The following is a 14,558-nucleotide window of genomic DNA, read 5'->3' on the forward strand; positions in this document are numbered from 1 at the left end:
GTTGTATAAAATTGGAACACTATAATTTTTCAGATAAGGCAAAAATGGGCAAAGTATCAATTGAAGTGGGATAATCCATGAGCTGGATGAAGTATCCTAGTCTCAGCATCTCTTCTCTTTGTATAATTTCAGTTTCTATTTCCAACTGTGGTGTTGGTGTCAATACTACCAAACAGAACTATTAGTTAGAACTTTTTTATATGTTATGATATTCTTAGAATCCTATAAATCTGTAGCTATTGAGATTATCTAATTAATTTGTGAGTCCCAGTTTTTATTCTCTTTGGAATTGGATCTTCTTCTTGTGTCCTGTTCATGCAGTAGTCAGTTGCTGGTTCATTCATTTTTTCCAATGACATGAGCACATTTCTCTGGTAAGAAACCTTAAATAGAAAATGTCTAATTCAATTTTCTGCCTACATTAAAGGTCAAAATAGGACCTTCTTTTCCTTTCTCCCATATACAAGGGATATAAATATGACTTTATGGCTGGTTCCCAAGTTTTCTTCAAACAATGGAAGTCCAGTACAAGCTTTTATTCAGCAGGGCCAGTCAGTTGCAATTTTTAAAAACAGCCTAGTTTTCTTGCAGGGTAAATATAGAACACAAAATATTAAGACTCTGGTATGCAGACCATTTTGCATAAGACAGAAAACCCTCACAAATATTAAACTCCAAAAATCCAGTGAAATATTGTTATCAAAATCATCTTAGAAATATCATCTATCTGTGTGGCACATATAGTGCTGGAACCTGTAGTCAGATGGAATTGCTTTTTTCAGAATAAAATTTATGCAAATAAATAATGCAGAAGGCAATCTGTAGAGTTTATAGATTCATTGCTATAGCCTTGCATGGAGGATTATATCTTGTAAAATCATGTACTATATTCTCTTGAAATCTCTCTTGATCTGTTTTCTAGGAGTCACTCAACATTGAACACCCCAGCTAGAAAAATGTTAATTATATCACATCTCTGAATGAGAAGGTAACAGTATATAACCTGAAGCTGAATTAACTTGTCCTTTGTTTGGAAAATGCATGATGAAAATAAATATATAAAATCAATAAATTAATTGGTAGTGAAATACATCCAGCATTCAATTACTTGAAATGAATTCTCTTCTGAAGCCTTTTTTAATCTATAAAGAAGATGAAAGTAAAGAGAGAAAAGAGAGAAACTTCCATCATACATGGCGATGATCACTACTTTGGATTTGAGAGATTCAATAAAATTGGGATATCAGTGGCTATAAATCTTGATAATGAAGGTTATCTTTTGGATCTCTGACTGTTACTAAAAATGACAATGGACAAGAGATTGTGCTTGCCCATCCATAAGTTGGCTTCATAAATGGTAGGCCATTATATGATACAGAATGCTGATAGTAATGCTGGAATATCTAAAGCTAAAATTGGGAACTATGCAAATATTTAAGAACTACTAGATTAAAAAATCACCACTGTCAGAAGAAATCCGTTGATTTGTGAGAAAGGCCAGAAGAAAATGGAAGTTTAAATCGCAGTGGGTGTACAAAACTGTTGCTGGGAATAAGCAACCAATTAATTCACCTGGGTCCATTCTTGCTTGCAATAAAGATTCTTATTTAATTGATCTGTGTCTGTGAGCCATATCCAAACTTAAGAGCTATATAAAATGAGAATCTCTGTAATTTAATCCTGAATCCTTTAAAGCAGTGATGGCTAACCTTTTCCGGACAGAGTGGCCAAAGTGCATTTGCAGGAGAATGCGGGCGTGCACACCCGAACCCCCAAAACTCAATGCGTGTATGGCTCATGTGCATGTGCCCCTCCCACACACACTTGCACAGACACTCATAGGTGACCCACCTCCACACGTGCCCCCTGCATGCACCTTGCCCCCCTGCATGCACGTATCACCCTCCCACACACCCCTGCTCCCCCCCACATGTGCAGCAGAAACTCGACAATCAGCTGGCCAGCAGGAGGCGCACACGCATGTGCAGCAGAACTGATCTGGGGTAACGGCCCACAAAAAGGGTGCTGTGTGCCACCTGTGGCACACATGCCATAGGTTCGCCATCACAGCTTTAGAGGGAGCATAACAATTCTAGGACAACTCTTCTTATATTCTTATCATTTCTTTATACCTCTAATGCAACTGGGTATTTTGGAGTTAACTGATTTCTGGAATATCAACATATCTGAAAAGCTTCACATGAGGAATGCTGACTTAATGGCTGTCAAAGCAGACCGAACCAAGAATCTCCTAATCTAAATTGCTATGCCTTAGCCCCTAATTTTGAACATATAGGTAAGAAGTAATCAATAAGCAATCAATGTTTCCTACTCAATGAGTTTTAAGGAAGATTTATTCCCTTGCTACTATTCATGCTTTTGAGATGAAGGAAACGAACAATCAGCAACTACAATTATTACCTGGGACCAAACGTAGGAAAAATGGAATCAAGATTCAAAAACCTGCCTTCAATAAGAGAATCCCAGACAATAATATTTTTTTCAGGATTTTCATACTGCCCCTCCCTTAATGGAACAATAGTGCTTTAGTTTGAGGAAAGATGCTTCATTTTGATTCTTATGAAATTTGGAACCAATTAAATTGGATTCACGAGTGGAGAATGGCAACTATATAATATATATTTACACCCATCTCTCCCAACATCTTAATTCTTATAGAATCAGAAGTCATCTAATCCCTACACCAACCATCTACTCAACGCTTTACTCTTTGCAGCATCTGCTTGAACATTTCCAGTCTCTGACTGAAGTTCTATAGAGACAGAGAATATAGCATTGTAAAAGAGAGTAGAGATAGCCTTGAAGAAATTATGCAACAGCTGTTATAAAAACATCAGCTTAATCCACAAAGGCAGGAGTGAGTGAGGAAGAAACTCAGTATTGTTGCTTTTTAACTCTCTTTGTTATATGAGAATAAGAGAAATTCTAATAGGTTTTCAAAGTTCTGTTTTTCCTTACAACACCTAACATAAATCTAGTTCCTTGTATTTTCAAACCACTGGTTTCTGTTTTGCTCTTTGAACAACAGAGAGTAAGAACACTCCTTTGTCCACTTAATAACCCATAAGTATCTAAAAACTGCCTGCTATCATGTCTTCACAGCTTAAACATCCCAGGTCTTTTAAGTGGTTGTTTCCAGACACTTCCCTCCTCTTGATAGCCACCCTCTGAACTTACTCCTGATTGTTGTTGTGTTTTGCTTTTCCTTTTTCTATGAACTGCTTCCTGTTAGAATGCTTTACTTAACTCTGCAATATGGAGCAATAATATTCTTTTCCTAGCTACTGGTAAGTTCATTTAAAATGTATATTCTGTTGATTCCCTCTCCAATCACATTAAAGTACTCTAAAACCCAATTTAGAATTCTTGAAGAGAATAAATTTATGTTGAAGACAATTGTGTCAAGTACTAGATATAACTAACATACTACTTTTTTTTGCTATAAATCATTCATACTTCCATTCCAATGAACTGATTGGGATGGATGAAAATGGAAGTCATAGGAAGATTGCCAATTAGTAAAATAAGAAGTTTGAATACAGAAGATCCCAGACAGAATTCCTAGACTAGCTTTCTCAAATCGGACATTTTCCAATGATGCAGAATTCTAAATTCCTGAAGCCTTTCCAAGAAATAGTAGCAGGTAGTATGAACTATTCTAGTTTAGCATATGACAGCCTCAGTTAACAGAACCTATTTTGATTTTAGGGTGTTTTTGTTTTGTCATTTGCTCTTAATTGTTTGGTGGTTTAGGTCCACCAATTAAAATCAGACGAAAATAGTCATTTAGGACACATGTCAATACTCTAAAATTTAAGGAACAAAATAGAATTGTGTGCTCAGTGTTTGCAACAACCATGTATGTCCTTTCACATATAGATTCATTCCCATTTTCCTCCCAAATTTAAGCATTCATTTGGAATAATTTAGGGTTTTTTTTCCAGTTACCATAAGAGATGGTGCCTATGGAGGGGATCTAGTGTAATGAACTATAGTGAAGAAGGAGTTGGAGAGACAGCAGAGCCCAGAGAAGGACAGGAGATAGAGGAAGAGAGTTAGGATAGCCATTCCTTAGATTCTCCTAGGGTATATCCATTAGGGTGAGATTAATAATAGTTTAGTCTAGCAAGATTCTGTCTGTTGTATGTAGGCAAATAAAGAACCTATCTGTGGCTGGCTTGTTCTACATTGTTCTTGAGCTAAATCTAATAGTTATTGCTTTTATTGGATAGCTAAAGATCAGAAAAAATTATAAATGACTACAATTCACTCAGAGATCTACATACAGATTCTGAACTAATCCTATGACCAATTATAATTTAGGCCAGCAGCCCCCAAGCTTTTGGGCACCAGGAATCAGAGAGGTTTTTTTCATGGACTGGATGAGGCATAGTTTTGCATGTTGACTGTGTCCCATGGATGGGCTTTGCTTGTTTGCACAACCCAGTTTTTGGCATGCCGCATACTGATGCCAGTCCATGGATTGGGGGTTGGGCTGATAGGGTGGCCTCTGATTTAGGCTGTTAACATACATTTCCCACAGAGAACATGGCTGGAAAAAAATCAACTTTTTGTGGCTACATCTGCCATATCATACAAATATTTCCCGATGCTGGAGTAAGGCAGGGTAAGAATGAATTAGTTTGTTTCTATCATTAATCAGCATCAAATCCATGGAACAGATACCCTCAAAATAGATGTTTCAGTGCCATCTCAAATATAACCAGAGAAAAGACTATGTAGTAGACAAATGCTTTATTAGAGGTCATAGGGCTACCAAGCAAGACCATACAGAATTGTCCTTCAGATGGTGCATTGTGGAAAACTGCAGAGAGATCCACATTGGAATGGAATATGGTACTTGCTTTCAGAACACTGAGCAGAAAAGCAATAATGACCTTCATAGATATCAATAAAACCATACTTTTAAAGTAAACTGCTACTCTCTGGTTCACACAATACTCTAAAACACATATGCATGGATCAATAATTTATGCTACAGACACATTTTTCAAGCCTCTTTTCCCAAAGTAGCAAATGAGTTGGCAGAAATGACCTTGACTAAGTCAACACTTGTCTTTCAGAGATGGCTTTGGAATGTCGAGCAAGATCCAATTCTCACAAGTTTGTAACTTTTCTCAGGAATATTGCTACTCTAGCAGATCCACAAATTGAGCTGGAACTGCATTAGGTACACATTGTGAAACAACACACAAATAGTGTGCAATTCTGGGATTGCAAATGTCACTTTTCTGTGTGCTGTAACTTCCTTCCCATACCATTATCAATGAAATCCAACCAACGTCTTTCAAAATTCTTGTCAAACATATACAGATATATAAACAAAAGTACAGTTGTTTGTGCTCACCAAAACGAAAGTAAAAGAGGGGACGGTTTGCTGCTGTGCTGTGCGGTGCTGTGCGCTCTCTAGCTGCTGCTTCCCGGATGTCACAGACCCCAATGTTGCTAGTGCGGTGCATCCTTCTTGCGGGCCCTTCACTGTGCTGCAGTCTACACCGTACCGCGGCAGCTCCATTCGCCGCTGTAACAATTCGAAAAAAACTAATTAAATCATGTTTAGTTTTTTTACATTTGTTACAGCCACGGATGGAGTTTCAGCCCCCATGCAGTTGAGGTATGTACACACACAAGTCCCAAAGCAGGTGTACCTGCACATATACATACATCCCCACCCCACCCCCAAACATACAAACACATATACAGACATTGTAAAACAGAGCCACATAATCAATTTCCCACTAAGCCAACATTGGTGTTTGTAATGTCAACAAAGCAGCAGCCACAGAAGACTGGATGTTGAAATAGTCAAGAGCTGCCTTTTGGTTTATAGCCAGTATTTTGGGTATGTTTGCTCAAAACGTAAAGGCACCTTACCCAAAGAATTACATGAAGAATTAGATTGTTTTGGTTTAAAGATGTAAAACACCAAACTTTCCCAACGATTTGACATTGCATTTTCTAATAGATCATAGCAAATAGTGATCAAAGTGCAACTAATGGCACGTTAAAACAACATCATCCCCAAAATGGGCAAAGCAACTCCCCTTTGGAAGAATCTAGAAGCAAGCAAGTTTCATCAGAAGAAAACACCAATTTTGTCTGGAAAGTGCTGAAGACAGAAATATAGGAACAAAGACTATGACAAATACACAATCTCCTGTCTCTAGGAAGCAGTAGTGTGCAACTTTAGCAGCTGCTCATTGTTGGCATAACACAATGAGAGAACCGCACAGGGGCGTCTCCTACATATTTTTCCCAACTTTGCTTTAGAAGAAATAGCTAATGCAGGACAAAGTCCATAAATTTGGCAGGGAATCTTAGAAACTCTACAGAATGTGTTAGCAGAGGCTGAACTTAGTATTCTAGCAATCACACTTTTTTTTAAAGAGTAAAAATGCTAGAAGAGTACAAATGCAAAGATGTCGGGAGAGTTTATCAGCGGTTTTTTTGATGTCTCAGGAAAAATATGATCAGTCGAATTTTTTTTATCCTTTTACTTCAGACTGGCAAAAGTGTGTGTATGCGAATTACCTCCAAAAAAGCAAAACAAATTATGAAAAACATTTGCTTTATTTGCATAGTGGGACAGGTAAATTATATGATATTTTCTTAAGAATAGATTTTGAATTTTTTGGAAACAAAATTGTTTTTCTTTAAAAAAATGTTTTTCTTAATGCAACAAAAATTTGCATTGTTTTATCTAAAAAATGAATTGCCAATAGATTTCTGGACTCCTCTGAATGGCAGATTTTGACCTTTGTATATTCTGTTCATGACCTTTGTATATTCTGTTCACTTCTAAAATGAGAGAAGTAGATCTCAAATAATTAAATGGTTTTGTATTTGGAATGGTCTTCTCTAAGTTAATTTTCTACGTGGATAATGCTAAAAATGTCATATTTTTTATACTTGATTTGGAAGAATGCTAAATTTGTAAACTCTCATTTGTGATCTTCCAGATTGCAGCCTGGAAACTATGAAAATACAAGTGAAAATTGTTTTAAAGCTTATTATTTGTCCCTACATGACATGGAGATCAGACTGCAAATGCTTCATGGCACTAACAAGACTATACTGGCAAGATCTTCCCCACTATAACTCTGCATATACAAGTAGTCCTCGCTTAACAACTGATCTATTAAGTGGCTGCTCAAAGTTATGATGGCAATGAAAAGGTTAACTTTATGACAAGTCCTTGCATTTATGGCTATGGCAGCGCCCCCTGCAGTTATGTGATTAAAATTTGGGCATTTTGTAACCAGCAGGAATTTATGATTGTCACAGAATTTCATGATTGCATTATGGCCACTTGCACTTCTACTGAATTCCATCCAGTAGAATCCACGGAGGAACTAGAGTAAAATTGGAAGTGGATGTTGATGTCTTGCTTGAGATCCATAACAGAAACGACATCGTAAGTTTAGTGCAATCATGCAATGTTCTGCTTATTGACCATATTGCTTAGCAATGGAGTTCTCAGTCCAAATTGTGGTTGTTAAGATAAGACTATCTATAATATACACTGAAGCCAGAAAAATATAAGGGCAGTTCATATATTTATGTATGTGTAGGTAATTTGTCTGTTTGGACTGTGCATGCCTATTCAGCAAACATGCATAGTTCTATTTTTTCTAATCTAAATGCATATTTTAAAGTTACTCTAGTGCAGCCTTCCCAATCTGCTGCTCTCTAGTTTTATATGCATACATATATACATAACTTTATACATACACATACATATACATACATATTTTTTTTCTGGGGAATCATAATCTAAATGTTAATTGGCCTTGAGGACTGAAACATCAATGTAAATCCAAAAATTTTAATCCAAAGCTAGTTTTGCCAGACAGAGGAAATTCTGAAAATTAGGTGAGCACCATCTACTTAAAATCAATGACCAAGTCCCACAAAATGCCTTCTTAATCATCTGAATATATATATATATATATTTCTTATATATATATATATAAGAAAAAAGGGATACAGCATCTCTCAGAAGAATAATTTTGATTCAAAACTCTCCTTTTCTAACCACTGACTTAGATGCTATGGTGTCACAGGTTCTGGGGAATGCATACATTTCAAAAGCCTTCTTAAATATTTGGAGAAGAACTGAAATAAAATCCTGATACTGCCTTGTTTAGGAAAACTTAATGAAACCTTTTGAGACTAATGGAAGAATTCCTGTAGCAATTAAATCCACAATGTGAGTCCATGCAACCTTTTTGAACCCACATTTTGCTTCCCTCATCCGTACAGAGCTACATGTTGATTACGGAAGCGTGACATTCAAATTCCAGATTATATTATGCCCAAGCAAGGCAGGATTTATAAGTAAACGAACAAGCTCCTTTAAAACCAGCTAATAATCCTGCTTGTCGGGGTGCAATAAAACCTCATCCTGGATTCAGATGTCATGCAGTACTGAGCTAGTCTGACTCATTCACCTGCCGGCATGAGTGGGAAAATAAGAGGATAAAGCAGGAAGAAATAGGCCATTTAGCCTTGGCTTCTATGCATATGAAAATAATCCTATGTTTAACTGTCCCTTGGTCCTGTTCTATACTAAGACATATAGAGATCTATTTATAGTATTGTAACTTTCTTTAAGATATAAATGCATGCTTGTATAAAGTATTTTGCTACATTATTGGGGTTTTCTTTCTCTCATTAAGGGAGAAAGAGAGGGTAAGGAAAGAGACCAAACCTAATCAGAACTTATTGATCAACTAATAGTACTCTGAACAGATGTTATGTATGTACGGCAGAAAGGATGGACTACTGGACTCAGGAATCATAGTGGGAAGAGGAAGACACTCATAGAATCGTAAAGTCATAGGGCTAGAAGGGACCTTGAAGGTCTTCTTGTTTAAATGCCTGCCCAAGGGAGTTGGACTTGAATATACCTATTATTCCCTGTTATTGTCCTTATTTTGATTGGGTTTCTGCAATTGTTATTTGCTTTGTAAGAGAAAATGGTACTAGCACAACTGGAGACCTTCCTACCCATCATGTCACCCTATTGCTGAACATCAGGGAAGTCAAGCAATTACTGTACCAGCTGGAGTTTTGTGCTGTCCATGACTCATTGCTTGCAGTGGACTATTAAGGGTTTGGTGGTACATCAAGTTTTTATACTCTGCTATGGTACCAGTGAAATCCTCTACTTTCTTACCGGGCCCTCTGCCAACCTCCTTGATTCTAAAAAGCTATAATTGCAAGTACATAAAAAGAAATTGGCCAGCAGGCAACAAAGATGTGAAACCCTTCTAATGCCTGGCTAGATACCTTCAGCTATTTAAAAAATAATAATCATACATTTGATTTTTGAGAGTTGTCTGGTTTATCCATACCACAGAGCCAAAAGAATAAATTTCACTGCATTAATTATGAATGAAATAATCACCTATTTCTCACTGTTTAATTTCTGCTACTGTTATGTGGACCACAGTGAAGTGCGCCAAGGTGAATGTTGTCATTTGTCCCAAATACTGATAACTGAGATAGCCTTGTCCAATTGGACATCTTCCAGTTGAATTTTAAATACATCTTCCAAGATTCCTCAGCCATGCTAAGCAGCTGGGCAGTTTTGGAAGAAGCAGATCCAACAGATTAGGGAGCAATAATTAGAACACAGTTGGTCTGAGATGTACTGTCTCTAAAACTGAAAGGACATTGGTTACAGGAGTTTCATTCCTATCTATAAGACCATGATCAGAGAAAGGAAATGGGAAATTTATCTTTGGCTCCAGGGTGCTCAAATGTCATCTGTGGAGGTATTCTAGACTTTCTCTTGTACTGTTCAATATTTGGAGTGCAGTGTCCAGATAATGGATTTGATGATCTATCTTTCCTTTTTCATTTTCTCCAAAATCTATGGATAATCCTTAGTAGGTAATAATGGAGTAAGGTGAAACTAATTAAGTGAAACTGGGTCTACTTAAGACAGAGATAGTGTGGACAGATGTTTTCCATGGCCAATAATTTTGAAGGTTGCTTGTCATGAATGAGGTAGCATTCCCTCCAATGATGTGTATCTTAAGGATTTTATTCAGTTCCAAATTTTATAACTTTTTGACACATTCTATAGATGTATTCTGCTCACAATGCCTATTTCTGGAAATATTCATTTCTTTAGGAAAATATTTTTGTGGGAGAGGGGCAGTTTAGAAATATGAAATATAAATTAATAAAAACTTGTTGATTTTAAATTAGAAATGATTAAAAGATGGCCAGATATTATTTACTTCTATAATTTTAGTTTAAAATAGTTCAATACTTTTCAACAGTCTCATCTAGCTCCATTTACCATGTGATTCCTATTGCTGCGTGGTGGCACAGTGGTTAGAGTGCAGTTTAGTAGGCTAACTTTTCCCACTGCCAAGAGTTTGATCCTGGCCAGCTCAAGGTTGATTCAGTCTTCTGTCCTTCTGAAGTCAGCAAAATGAAGATCCAGATTATCGGGGGCAATATGCTGACATTTGTAAACTGCTCAGAGTGCTGTAACACTATGGAGCAGCATATACACCTAAGTACTAGTGCTATTTTTATGAAACTGGGATGGGAATGAGAAGAGTTGGACACTTAGGCCATATATTTAAACAAGGAGACAAACATTTGTCCACAAGAACTAACTAGTGGGAAGAACTGACACACATTACACAATAGTGACAGATTCTTTTGTGGCTCCAGATAACTCTCTACGATGCACATTAACAGATTGTTGTAATGATTAATACACATGACAGTTCCATGCACTGATTTTAAATTTCTACATACCTGGAGGTTGTGGCAAGTAAGCCCCAATTAATTTTGATCTCTTCTTTTCATAGCCCTTCTGTGTGATGTCACCTGCCAAAGAAACGAAAGAAAATCAAGACAAGCTTTAATGAAGAAAGAACTCATCTGCTCAAGTCAAGAAGGTAAATGCTTTTCTTTGCACCACTGTTTGTTTTGATGATCATAATGAATAAATGATTGAAAATATATCGTTTCCATTTTGCCTGGAAAAGATCATTTAAGCTGGACCCATTTTTGGCATCTAAACTCCCAGTGTAGTTTTCTACCAATTGATTCAGAGGGCTGCATTGTCATTGCAATATTCTGTCTTATAAAAATACAGCAGTTTTCATTATGTTAATCAACAATGGATTATATAGGATATTTGAGCCGGTAATGGCTGGCAAAGGACATTGCCAATTAGCATTTTCCACCACTATTAATGGGATTCTTTAATCAAGCATGAAGGATGCACAAAAGATTTGGAACTGTTGGTACACCATTCAAATAATAGTATTGTATAAACATTTGGCTAAGCTTTTAAGAGCTACTTGAAGACAAAAATGCAAAGCATCAATTGCATCGAACTTCTCTAGACCAGGCTATAAAAAGATACTATTTCTATCCCTTCAGCCATATGGCTGAGATGATTTTTTTGACAGATCAAATACTATGTCCTGAGATGCACCAAAAGCAAAGAATAAAGACAGGGGCATTAATTGACTGGTTTGCTAGTGAATCACAAAGCTTTATATGGTTTTATTCCAGCACTCTGGCAGGCTTTGATCACTAGCAGCTCCTCCTGGCATTATCCAACTGCTGATCTTGAGCTGTCTGAAAATTTGGGAAGCTCCAGTCCCAGAACCTCAAGAGGACAACGAATTTATTTATAAAATGGTGGGGCAATAAGGTAAGTCATTCATTATGAAAGTGAATATAAGTGGTCCTCTCCAATTGTGGCTTCCAGTAATTTTCATTCAGTAGCAAACTTCTTTAAAACTTTGAAACACTATTTTATTATTTTTCTTTCTTGATTATTTATCTGTTGCTTCAACTGCTCCAAGCAGGATATTCAGCACATCCATAACCACAGTGACAACAGTCCTTATAGTTAATTTAATACTTTATTTATGACTGATCCCTTAGTGACTATTTGAAGTATGGTGAATTTCCCAAAAGCTACTTATGACCTAATTTCCAAGTTATAACAACTGTATGCACATGCACGCACATGCACACATACACACAGACATGTGATCACATTTTGGGCACTTTGCAAACAGCTCACATTTATAGTTGTTTGCAGCACCCCACTGTTTGGTATCTACAATTTTCAATGGTGTTTTTTTTTGTTTTTTTGTTTTTTGCCAATTTCTGGTGTTTACTTCTGGTTTCCAGCAAAAACACTCAATGGGTAAAAATGCAGTCTCTTAATGACCAGCACAAAAAATATCATAAAATTGGTACCGATCATGTGGTCACCTGCTTAATGACTGCAAAAACAATTTAGGCCAGAATTACCATTGAAAATTGAAGTCTACCAGTATCTTAATTCAGGAGTTAATGACCATTAACCCAACTGCATCAGAAAAACTCTAGGCATAAACAATCCCAAAAGGCAGGATGGATATTTACTTCAGTTCCCAAAAGCTTATCAGGGCAGGCGGGGGGGGGGGGGGGAACCTTGACCTCCCTAAATTCCAAATTTCTTGAGCAAATTTCAAGAGGGAGGAAGATGATGGCATAGTTTTATGTAGACATAGGCTAGCACAGAAATGGCCCACTATTATGGTTATTAACAGTTTCTCAATTTGAAAATAACTATAGCTATGTGGGTATGAACATGAGAAAACAGGGCTTCACCTTTTTCATGTTCATATCTACATAGCTATAGCCATTTGTAAATTGTTACTAGTAAGTTTAGATGAAGGTGACCGCCATTTTGATTATTTTTTTCTAAACCATATGCTGTGGATCTTCTTTCTAGACTCAGCAAGCTTCACCAACAATCTTTGCATATGTACTTGAAAAGCCTCAAAGCATCTGCATAGAAGACCAAAGAAACTACTTGGATAAAACAGCGAAACTTTTTGAACCAACAAGAAAAAGAAGTCCATCTGCTGTGACTCAACTTCCAGAAAATTCATCTGAATAGATTCCTCTGACATATAAAATAATAACAATTTCTAAATAAGTACTCTGCACTAAAAGTTCTGTGACATTTTGAAGACAAACACATTTACATAAATTAAGTCATATTTTGAAGCTCAGGATGTTTAGAAAAAAATAGTGGGAGAAAATAGCTAATGCACTTTTAAAAAGTTTGTAAGACTGGCATTTCAGTTCATTTCTAGTGATTAGGGATGCGGACCTGTGGAAGAATCTAATCACAGAGATGAGAATACAGATGAGAATAAGTCTTTGACTTATAACCACAACTGAGTCTAAAATTTCTGTTGGTAAGCAAGACAGTTGTTAAGTTGCCCCATTTTATGATCTTTCTGGTCAAAGTTATTAAGTGAATCACTGCAGTTGTTAGTAGATTAGTAACACAGATAAGTGAATTTAGTTTCCCCAGGACATTGCAAACATCACACATATATGCCAGTGGTCAAGCACCTGAATTTGGCCATGTGACCATAAGAATCCTGCAACAGTCCTATATGTGAAAAACAGTCATAAGTCACTTCTTTCAGTGACATTCTACCTTAAACTAATGGTTGTAAGTGGGGACTACCCATATTATCAATTTCTTGGCAACCATATTTAAAAAAAACCTCACACATGAGCAGCATACTATATTCTCAGAGATAACTGGGGGCCGCTTGCTTGTTGCAAAATTCTCTAGGCATAAATGTGCATAGCAAACTGTTTATGTGATTTCATACTAATAATAATATATACAATAGGTTGAAATAGGGAAGGTGAATAGCTTCAGTTCAGTTCCTAAAGAGATCTTCTCCAACCTCCATATGGAGGTAAATTTCAAGCTACCATAATTCCTGTTGAGTTGGTTGGTAGTTATGAGTGCTGAAATTCTCTATGTCTGGAGAATGCTGGTGGGGAAGACTACTGTAAAGTTGCAGCAAATAGTATGAAGGTTCTCTATCAGCATTTTATGGAGCTTGCACCATTTGAAGAAAAAATAAAACCTTTCAGCCAAACGGACAAAATAATCAACTTTGTAGAATGTACAGTCTCCTATTAGATCATTCTAACTCGTCCCCCACCTCCCAAAAAAAGCATTTATTTTGGCAGAAAGAAAGCAAAACTCTCCAGTAATAATTCAAAAATAAAAATGTTGTCAAGAATAAGAAATCTGAGAGACACCACCCTGGAACTGCCCTAGAGTTGTTGAATAACTCCACATAAGGATTTAACTAAACACAAACATCTTCAGATGGAAAATAAAAACTGGTTTTAATCAAGATTCAAGCATATGCAGATCACGAAACCAAAATATGGATGAGGGGGGAGGGATCTTATATCCCAAAGTCTGAGGATTTCAGACAAAAGTCAGTTTCCAACCCCCCACAATCTATTTTTATCCTCCAAATAGTCAAGTTGCTATACAGCTTGTTTGCTGCCAATGACTCAAATTTACTGTCAGCATCTTGACAAGAGAGATTCGAATGAAACAACGTTCCTCATAAATGAGTGCTATGACTCACTGATTTCTCTCACTGATGATGCAGAGTCTCTCCGTCTGCCCTTCCAAAAATACACAAGGAGAC

General features: G+C 36.7%; 1 protein-coding gene and 1 long non-coding RNA gene across 5 annotated transcripts in view; one reads left to right on the forward strand and one right to left on the reverse strand.

The window, feature by feature from the left end:
* Nucleotides 1-14,558, reverse strand: part of DIP2C (disco interacting protein 2 homolog C) — a 369,519-nt gene that overhangs the window by 174,768 nt on the left and 180,193 nt on the right. For 2 of the 3 annotated variants that reach the window (XM_032234885.1, XM_032234888.1), the window contains exons 2-3: nucleotides 10,825-10,896; nucleotides 5,390-5,563 (exon numbers count right to left, since the gene is read on the reverse strand). In XM_032234885.1, the coding sequence (XP_032090776.1) occupies nucleotides 5,390-5,563; nucleotides 10,825-10,896 (246 nt within the window). The remainder of the gene's footprint in view (nucleotides 1-5,389; nucleotides 5,564-10,824; nucleotides 10,897-14,558) is intronic. The other variant, XM_032234886.1, reaches the window with a different exon arrangement.
* On the forward strand, nucleotides 6,414-13,018 carry LOC116520621. 2 transcript variants are annotated; one of them, XR_004256811.1, is made up of 5 exons: nucleotides 6,414-6,631; nucleotides 7,002-7,456; nucleotides 10,878-10,967; nucleotides 11,593-11,734; nucleotides 12,812-13,018. It is a non-coding gene; the product is annotated as an uncharacterized LOC116520621 (long non-coding RNA). The 2 variants fall into 2 exon arrangements; XR_004256812.1 differs by lacking the exon at nucleotides 7,002-7,456 and having other exon boundaries at nucleotides 6,424-6,631.

This window comes from Thamnophis elegans, chromosome Z (assembly GCF_009769535.1).
Source record: "Thamnophis elegans isolate rThaEle1 chromosome Z, rThaEle1.pri, whole genome shotgun sequence".
Classification (NCBI taxonomy): domain Eukaryota; kingdom Metazoa; phylum Chordata; class Lepidosauria; order Squamata; family Colubridae; genus Thamnophis; species Thamnophis elegans.